This window comes from Psammomys obesus, unplaced genomic scaffold, assembly GCF_907164565.1.
Source record: "Psammomys obesus unplaced genomic scaffold, mPsaObe1.curated_primary_1811, whole genome shotgun sequence".
Classification (NCBI taxonomy): Eukaryota; Metazoa; Chordata; class Mammalia; order Rodentia; family Muridae; genus Psammomys; species Psammomys obesus.
Window position 1 is genome coordinate 513,959 of NW_026585644.1, and position 9,342 is coordinate 523,300.

Consider the following 9,342-nt stretch of genomic DNA (forward strand, 5'->3'; position numbering starts at 1 on the left):
TCACTATTGAATCTGTGGCCAGGCTACCTTAGGATAAGTATCTACCTAAATGTGCAGTCTTTGGATTAGGACAAATGAGACGGATGCTGTTTATTTATTCCTGTTTCATTCCATTTCTGTCCATTTTGCTCTTCAGGTGGCTCCTACCTCTTCCAAGCAGCATGGTGTGAATGTCAGTGTGAATGCCTCAGCCACCCCTTTCCAACAACCAAGTGGATATGGGTCTCATGGATACAACACTGGTAAGTTCCCTTTGGCCCTTGCTTAGTGCTCTGTGTGGGCTATTACTAGATGGGAGAAAGACTTGGTACTTGAAAGTCAGTGAGGATATACTAACTCTCCACATATGACTATCATTGTTTGGCTGGCTTAGGTGTCTGAGGACAGTAACAGTGAAGAGCTTATGGTAGTACTTGTATCCTGTATTCACAGTGGGAATGCTCAAAGGGCATGTATTGGCTGATCTGAGTTTGAGTGAGAAGACAGGGCCCCCAAGAAATCATTGAAGTGTCATTGAGGGAAAATGATAGTATGCATGGCACTAAGAGTGGAAGAATATTGAAGAGTTTCCTAATAACAGACTGTAAAATAGGTTTGCCATAAATGTGTTGTAGCACTACTTTTGTTACATGACTCCCCTTTTTAAATTCTCTATCTACAAGACCTACAGTGTGGAGAAAAATGAGTAGTCATGATCAGCTACTCATTAGAATGAGACTTGATCCCTTAGATTTCTTCATTTGTAGAGCTAGTCTTCTTCCAAAGTCCTATTGCACATTTGATGACAGGGAACAAAGTGTAGGGATTTTATGGACATGTGTAGCGTAGTTCTTGCTTCTATACCTGATATCTGTGCTTTACTTTTGAAGGATGTAAAAGTTTTGGCTTTGTAGGGTTTTTTTTTTTTTTTTTAATGTTTTAATTTATGGGTTTTTGTTTGTTTGTTTGTTTTTATATTTTGAAACAGGGTCTCTCTATTTAGCCCTGTCTATCCTGGAATTCAATATATAGACCAGGGTGATCTGGAATCCACAGAGATATGTCGGCCTCTGCCTCCAGAGTGCTAGGACTAAAGGTGTGCGCCTCCACATCTGCCTTGTTTGGTTTTTTTGTTTTGTATTGTTTTTGATACCAAGGTCTCTGAAGCACAGGCTTGCCTCAAATTTGCGGCAATCCTTTTGTCACTGTCTCATGAGTACTATAGTAATATTATACCTATAGTAATAGGTATAATAGGTATATCTGGCTCCAGGAGACACTGGAAACATCCCATGTAAATTTTTTAATGACTTTTAGGTGAATCTGGGAGGTGGTTGCGGCAGTTGCTAGGGGTTACAGTTCAGGGTTACCTTTAACAGTTTGCAGCCTTATTATTACAGTTTGGGGGATTTAGAGGGATCAACCAGTGCTCCTCATTGTTTTATGGCTCTGGGTGGGTAAATAGCCAAGCTTCTCAGTAGTTGGAGAACTGAGCACAGAAGCCAACAAATAGGTTTAGGAATAGATAGTGGAGATTTGAACTGAGACCTTTAAGACTGGGTCATGATAACACATTTTAAAAATCTTGAAGAACCTCTTGAGAACTAATACCATACTTCTTAAGGCTACTGAGTAAGGCCTAGCCTAATTTTTAGTGGCTAGAGAGGTATAAGCTTTTGACTTGGAGTGGCTTCATCCCAAAATTTAGCATTAGGTTTAAGTACTGTGTGGTCCAGTTTCAAATATTTTTAAAGGTATGTGATTGACAACAGTTGGAAACTGACTCTGAAACTCTTAGCTTTTTACCTAAGATTTTAGAAATTTGCTATAGCAGCTTTTTTAGAATCCCCAGTTCCCAACCCCCAACAGAGGGCTCTTGTCATTCTGTTCCTCATCAACCTCCAAATTCATTTATCTTTATGTATTTGATTCCTTTTAGGAAGAAAATATCCACCCCCTTACAAGCATTTCTGGACGGCTGAGAGCTAATTTGGCCCAAGCCTGGGGGCTGTGTTTTGTGTGTGTGTATAAATTTGCACTGAAGTCTTGTTTCAGAAACCAGACCACTGAGGAGAGCCTGCTGAGCTGAGGCCATGGCCTGCGTGGCTTGGGGAAATGAGTTGGTGGATACCTTCTGGGCTTTTGAACTTGCCCCTCCCCATTTCCCTCTCCCCTATGTGTCTGACCCTGTCTTACCCATTTCGAGTTCGAGCGGTGCAGCACCTCCGAAGCATCAATGCACACACCTGCTGTTGCTTTTGATTTCTGGAAGGCATGTAGTTCCAACTTGTAACAAAATATTTGTAGTCTTCAATAAACTGTGGTATTTCTTTAGCTAACTCTGCGTTCTTTCCGTGCATGTCTTTCTGGACACTAGGAGCCAATGCTGTATTGTGGATAAAGGGTGGAGGGTGGCCTTTTTAATCAATCTCCAGTATAGCCAAAGAGCTGTTAGTGTTTCAGTATAGTGGTTTTAATTTGGGTGGAGGGAAAACAGCCTGTTTCCAGCCTATTGATTGGTTGGTAAAACTATTTATAAATAAACAAAACAACAAAACTGATTTCTCATGCTCTTATGTCTTTACTTTTTCATGTAGATCATTTCCTTGCCTCTGATATAGGCTGAGGGGAAAGGACAAGAAGTTAGTGTCACGTTATGGTGAAAGGCAAACGAGATGGTGTTCAAAGCTGTTGTTAGAGAAGTATCATCCAAGGCTTAATATTTACATCTGGTTCTCAAAGGCTGAGTGGCTGATTGATAGCTGACCAGGTCATTAAGAGATCACTTAGTTGATGACTCAGGCTCTGTGGAAACTGTGCTAGCCTGGAACATTGTTCATGGTCCTTTGATGGCTTTTCAGAGATTGTGAATTATTAGTTATTTTTTATTCGTGGATGTAGCCAAAGATGTGTGGAACATGTTTGGTCAGACATTCTGGTGGAAATGTTGATTCCATGCACTCACTGACCAGTACAATGTCTGGTTTATAGCATAAATTTGAACAATTAGACCACCACCATTGGTTAACTGAAAACCAGATACTCAGCTTTCCTTTTGTAGTTCTTACACTTCGGTCCTATGGAGTGAAACCAATTTTCCAAGTTGCTACTATGTTAAGTAAGAGAAATGGTTTCTTGTTTCTTCTGCTTACCACCTACACTGTTTTTGTAATGATTTTTATATTATATAACTTGAGTTTGGGTAGGCAGGACATGTGGGGTAGGAAAAAGAGCAGAACTCTAGTTTGTGGATCTCTGGAATAACTAGTGAAAATAGGAAAAACAATACCTGATATATTTTAGGTTTTCTATTACATAGAGGCTATTATATCTACCATACAGGATTCTCTCTTCCCGCTCCTGCATTTCTAGTTCTTTCTATCTTCTATAAACAGTTTTAAATCTCTGCACCTAAACTGTGTTTAGGTAAAAAATGAAACAAGGTAGGAGTTTGTTAGAACTAAAGTTACTCCTTACTACCCAGGTTGAGGATCCAGTTAATTTCTCCCACCCTGTGTAAGCACAGTAAGCTTCTTGTTGCAGAGGGCAACCAAACCAGCTGTATGCACTTATCTAGTGATAAGTCGTCTCTTTGGTTTTTATCTTAAAAATTATAAATAACCTGGCTCATTTCCCTTCCACATCAAACCTCTAGCTTTAGCCCCTTTCGTAACTGAACTTAAAGTCATACCTGTTACCCGTTCTTCTGTCAGGCATCTGAGAAAGAAAAATCTCAGCTATCTCCAAAAGAGTGATTTATTATTCCCTTTGTTTACTCTGCCTTCCAAATAGTTAAGGCTTTGAAGATGGGGAAATATTTTTTCTTTATTTCTGTGGTTCTCCCCCGCCCCCCCCCCCCCAAAAAAAAAAAAAACAACCCTCAGATTGTATTTATTCCTTCTGAAGGGCACTATCTTGACTTAGGATGTGGTGGGGTTTAATAGTTAAATTTTTTTCCCTTGGTGCTAGAGGTCAAGCTTTGGGCCTTGTACTGGCTAGAAAAGGACTTAATTGCTGACTAAGTCTTTAACCCATAAAGGAAACCCCATCTATTGAAAGATTTTAAAGTGATTGTGAACTTAACTCCTAAAGACTGCCTTTGTTTGAAGCATTGGTTAGGAGGATTTTAGTTCTGGAATTTGTATGGAAAATTGTGAGTGAATGGAGGATTCCTTGTGATTTTTACATTGTGATTAATACATTGCTTCTCAGAAAAAAAGCAAAACAAAACTCCATCTGAGTGCTCTCCAAATAAAAGAATAAGGAAACTCTGGAAACTTTTTTCTAAAAGCATAAGAATGTAGTTTTTCTGGTTTCCTTTTTATCTTTACAGGAACTAATAATAATGTCTTTTTTCAATTGTGAATTAAATCCTAGTTAAATTAACTTATTTTTTACATTTTTTTTTTAAATGTCTCTAATGAGGTGCTAGCTGATCCCATGCCTTTTTCTGTACCCTCAGGAAGGAAGAGTGTAGTGGTAACATCTTGAGAATAAATCAAAACTGATTATACTACACTACTCCAGGCTCCTTGAAATCAGTGGTAGAGAAGTTAGGTATAGATTGTAACTGTTACTTCATGGACAAGCTGATGTAATGAAAATGACATTGTTTAAGTTCTATATGGGCTGAGACTGTTCCTTACTATGTCCTCACCCCTCATATCATTAAAACTATAGAAGTAGAATTTCATCTTGTGTCAGCCCTTTAAGTCACAGGATATAAGCTTACTATTTTGACAGCCAGAAGAGTGAGACTAAGTGAACTAATACTAATAATAAGTGCTCTGGGGACTGCACTGGACTGTTCTAAACACCATGGTGACCAGGATTTTGAACCACAAAAGTGTCTATAGAACAGAAAGAGCCAATGGCCCAAGTCTTAAAGGGCACAACCAAGCGGAGTCTGGGCAGACTGATTGACAATGAACACTAAGTTTATTACATCCTTTTGCTTTGAAAGCATAAGCTAATAAGATTTTGCTAATGTTCCCTTGCTCCCTCAAAAAGCAGCTCAGATGTATCTATAAAGGGCAAAAGAACTCTTGGGCAGCATTTGTGTCATGAATTCTGACATCTCAAAACTGACGTAAAAGTGGAAAAAATATACTAAAATTCCTTTGCAGTGCCATAGCTAGAAAGGCTGCAGACATCACTTTGTCCTAGGAACAGAGACTAGGCTGATAACAGAGCTAATCCTCTCTGTTTCCTCCTCCCCTAGGTGTATCAGTCACCTCCAGTAACACGGGCGTGCCAGATATCTCGGGTTCTGTGTACTCCAAAACCCAGGTAGGTGCCTGGTCTGGATGGAAGTAGAGATGGATGGAGTTAGTAGAGGTAGAGTTGAAGTTAGAACAACCCAGAAGAAGTGTCAGGAATCTATCCTATCTTTTCTAAAATGAATTGTCTCTAGGTTTGAATTTTTGTAGGACTTTAAATTTAGTCCTCTGAGGGGGAAAAAAAATGAGAAATGTCGAGGACAAGTATGGTAAATTGTAATGTGATGTCAGTGGCCCTGGCTCCTTGACCAACCAACTTCCTACCTACCATTTTCATAACCTCACAGGAGAATATAGAAATGAAGGGAAACTAGTTAATTTCACTGTTTATAAGTTCATAACTAACAGTGGGAATGAAGTTATTCCTGAGTTATCTACAGGAATGTCTGTTGTCATTTTTTATGGCTCAACACCTTCCATGCTCAATATATCTCACTTTGTATTCATTTCTTCTAAAATACCTAAGGAGTTTTAATTTATACTAAACCATGAAGGGAGGAACACCCAAACTAGTCAGCAAATGTCCCTATATTCACATGAAATTATTTTTATTTATTTTGAGGAAGGGTTTCATTTTATAGTCCTGGCTGACCTGGAACTTTGTGAAGACCAGGCTAGTCCCAAACTCCAGAGATCCACCTGAGGCTAAGTGTTTGATTTGCTAGGGCTAAGACTTGAATATTTGACCTGAAGTGTGCTACTGCTTTTAACTATGCTACTTTCTGAGGATATAAGGGGTTTTGGGTCAGAAAGTCCTAGGATTCTTTTGATGATCCCTTTTTACTATTTCTCCTATTATCTTGGGATAGCAGTCCTTTGAGAAGCAAGGGTTTCATTCCGGTACTCCTGCTGCCTCCTTCAACTTGCCTTCAGCCCTAGGAAGTGGAGGGCCCATCAATCCAGCCACAGCTGCTGCCTACCCACCTGCCCCCTTTATGCATATTCTGACCCCCCATCAGCAGCCACACTCTCAGATCCTTCACCATCACCTGCAGCAGGATGGCCAGGTAATAATAGCCTTTTCCTTTCCCTTCCTCTTCCTTCCTATCCCATAAAACTACCTCCCTTTTCCTTTTCTTAACCTTCCTTACCACCACCTTCACCCAGCCCTCACCAGTGCCAGCCAGGGGCACACAGCACATACAGACACAAGCGCACATAACACAAGCAGTTAGCAAAGGAAACATGAGAGAATGGGCCAGACTGAAACCCTTTTGTCCAGTTCCTTTGGTACCTTTCTCCTCCACCTCTCATGGCACAGTTGTCCTCATCCTGTCAGACCTGGGTCACACCTTCCCTTTTAACCTCTCCCAGCCTTCTCCCTTCCCTGACATTATAGATTTCCCTTCTAACTGTAGAGTTCTATTGTCAAAAGTTTGTCCCTTTATTTTCCATATATCCTGGTTCTGCCTCAGCTACCATATTTGCAGATGATTCTCTGTTGCCAGCGCCAGCAGGAGGAGCAGGTAATGAAACTGACTGATAATATGCTTGAACCAACTTTTTTAGTCCCCATTTCATCTCCACAGTCTCAGATAACTTGAAAAGCCTACCAAATCACAAATCGGGATACACAAACAGAAACACTATGCTAAGCTCTCTGGCCTCCCCATCCTCTCTCTTCTTCTCCCCTCAACACCCTCTTTATCTTTCTACCCTTCCCCAACTCTGGAAAACACTTGGTTACCAGAATGGAAAAGATTCTTGGGGCAGCATCTGGAGCCTGATGCCTCAAGTCTTTCCTGTTTCATCTGAATTGGTTTCACATTAATGTGTGGTGGTGGGTGGATCTGAAGGGTGGTAAAAGAGACCTTTTAAGAGCTCCAACATAGGTGGTTGGGCAACTAGAAGAGGGCTTTTTTGCTCTTAAAGATAGCTTTTTATATTGCGGCAGCCATTGAGATGAGTGAAAATGTAATCACCTGTGATCACTCACTTTAAAAAGGCGAGAATTCTCATAGTTGACTTTTTTTTAGACCACGGCATTGGGTTGTGGGGAAGACAACTGAACAGGAATAGAACCAACTCACCATCTTATCTTCAAAGTTTTCTTGTCCACTTTTCATTTTTCCTCTACTTTAAGGTTTAAAAAAAAAAAAAGTCACCTTGTAAAAGAGGCTATGTTGACCAAATTTTCTATGCTTGAAAAGTAAACTTCATAGTAGGTTCTAAGTAAAGGAAATGAGAGAGCATGACTATTTGCACATTTCCACTTGAAGATGTTACAGATTGGTCCCACTAACTAGACACCTTTTTCCTTCCCCATAACCTTCCCATTCCCCTGCAGACGGGCAGCGGGCAACGTAGCCAGACCAGCTCCATCCCGCAGAAGCCCCAGACCAACAAGTCTGCCTACAACAGCTACAGCTGGGGGGCCAACTGAGGCCCTGACCCTCTTCTCCCGGTCCCATCTTCTGAGAGGGCTTCTCAGCCTGGAAACTATGGAAACAGCATCAAAGAGAGAAAAGAATGTGGGGCGATTCCGCTGCTCCACACCCCCAGCGGCCCATCCCACACCTCAGCTTCATGTCTTTCCCATTCCTATACCATCCCACCCTGTTGTATGTATTATAGGATTTGTATTTTCTCCCTCCCCACCCCTCCTTCCTCTTATTCCTTCCTCTTTGCATTCAAGATTATGAAACTTTGCTGTGGGCCCTGCCTTTCATTCACTTCTTCCTGTTCACCCTGGTGGTGTATGGGTGAGGTGGGAAGGTGAAACCCCTCCCCCAAATATATATCAGCCCAACAGCCCTAAGTCTCCTCCTTTATTATTAGGAAAACCAAACCAAACCAAACACATACACACATATACACACACACACACACACACACACACACACACACACACACGGCGTCATAAATATGAACAGATGGATTAGTTGAAGTGGTTTTTTTTGTACTGTGTCCTCAAATTTAATGGATTAATGTGTCTTGTATATATATATACATATATATATATATATATAAAAGGAGAAAAAAAAACCAAACCTCTACCTTCAGCCTCTGCCCATTCTTGCTCCGTCTAGGATATCCTCACTCTCGTCGATGACCAGCTTGGTGAATAAGTATTCCCGTACCAACTGGGCCTCTTCTAGCAGGCTCGAAGGCTGTGGAATAAAGTGAAATCTTTGCCCTTTATGAACTCTCACCTTAATGTGCTAATAGAATCACTACAAACCTTCATTTCTTCTAGAAACTGTCTTCTGCAGCAAGTTTCAGGAAGTGAAGGGGGAAGGAGCTAAGGACATTTAAAAGAAAAAAAAAAAAAGACAAGACTGGGATTCTAAGGATTTTAAAGGATTCTGAAGTCTGAAGCCAACATTAGCTGTTGGCTGACAACACTAAAGCTTAGGCCCTTTTCCCTTTGCAGAAGTAGACGATAGTAGGTCTTGTTGCTTGGGTTTTGTTTTTGAGACAGTCTCACTGTATAACCCTGCTTGGCCTGGAACTTGGTATGGATACCAGGCTGGTCTCAAGTTCAGAGGTCTGACTGCCACTGTCTCTTGAGTGCTGAGGTAAAAGGTTCTCAGCACCACACCTTTCCTTGCCTGTTTTATGTGGCTTAGAAATTTACAATTTCTTGGAGAGGGGCTGATAATGGTACAGCTACACCTGGGGTGAGGACATGGTGCAGTAAAAGATTTTGGACTTCGTTACATGGAAAGAGGAGTTTCCTTTTTCTTTATAAGAGCCTGAGACTCAACATATTGCCAAGGATTCAGGAGATTCACTTTCAGCCTTCAAAACTGCAAGTATCCTGGCTGGGATGGGAAGGGTGGGTGTGTATTTTGAGTCAGGGTCTCACTGTAGCTCTGTGGCTGGATTGTGTGGACCAGGCTGGCCTCATACAGAGATCCACCTGCCATTGCCGCCAGACTGCTGGGATTAAGGATTTGCACTACCGTAACTGCAGTCTTGGTTCTTGAGCAGCTTCTCTTCCTTCCTAGTCCACATGTTTTACTTTAAAGCCTTTAAAAGAAAAAATCGCATATGTCTATGGTGTCAACTGCCTTTAATCCCAGCACTTCAGGAGGCCACCCTGGTCAACAAACCGAGTTCCTGGACAGCCTACAAAAACCCT

The 9,342-nt window shown here is 41.2% G+C and overlaps 1 protein-coding gene across 24 annotated transcripts in view; it reads left to right on the plus strand.

Moving 5' to 3' along the window:
* The window catches only part of Ubap2l (ubiquitin associated protein 2 like), a 59,130-nt gene extending 50,731 nt beyond the window's left edge, over nt 1–8,399 (plus strand). For 4 of the 24 annotated variants that reach the window (XM_055623680.1, XM_055623674.1, XM_055623686.1 and 1 more), the window contains exons 25-29: nt 137–242; nt 5,201–5,268; nt 6,068–6,265; nt 6,674–6,724; nt 7,546–8,238. In XM_055623680.1, the coding sequence (XP_055479655.1) occupies nt 137–242; nt 5,201–5,268; nt 6,068–6,265; nt 6,674–6,724; nt 7,546–7,641 (519 nt within the window). In that variant the 3' untranslated portion in view covers nt 7,642–8,238. Of the gene's footprint in view, nt 1–136; nt 243–967; nt 1,037–1,918; nt 2,314–5,200; nt 5,269–6,067; nt 6,266–6,673; nt 6,725–7,545; nt 8,239–8,287 lie in introns of those variants that run through there. The other 20 variants (XM_055623723.1, XM_055623730.1, XM_055623774.1 and 17 more) reach the window with 11 other exon arrangements.
* The last annotated feature ends 943 nt before the right edge of the window (nt 8,400–9,342 follow it).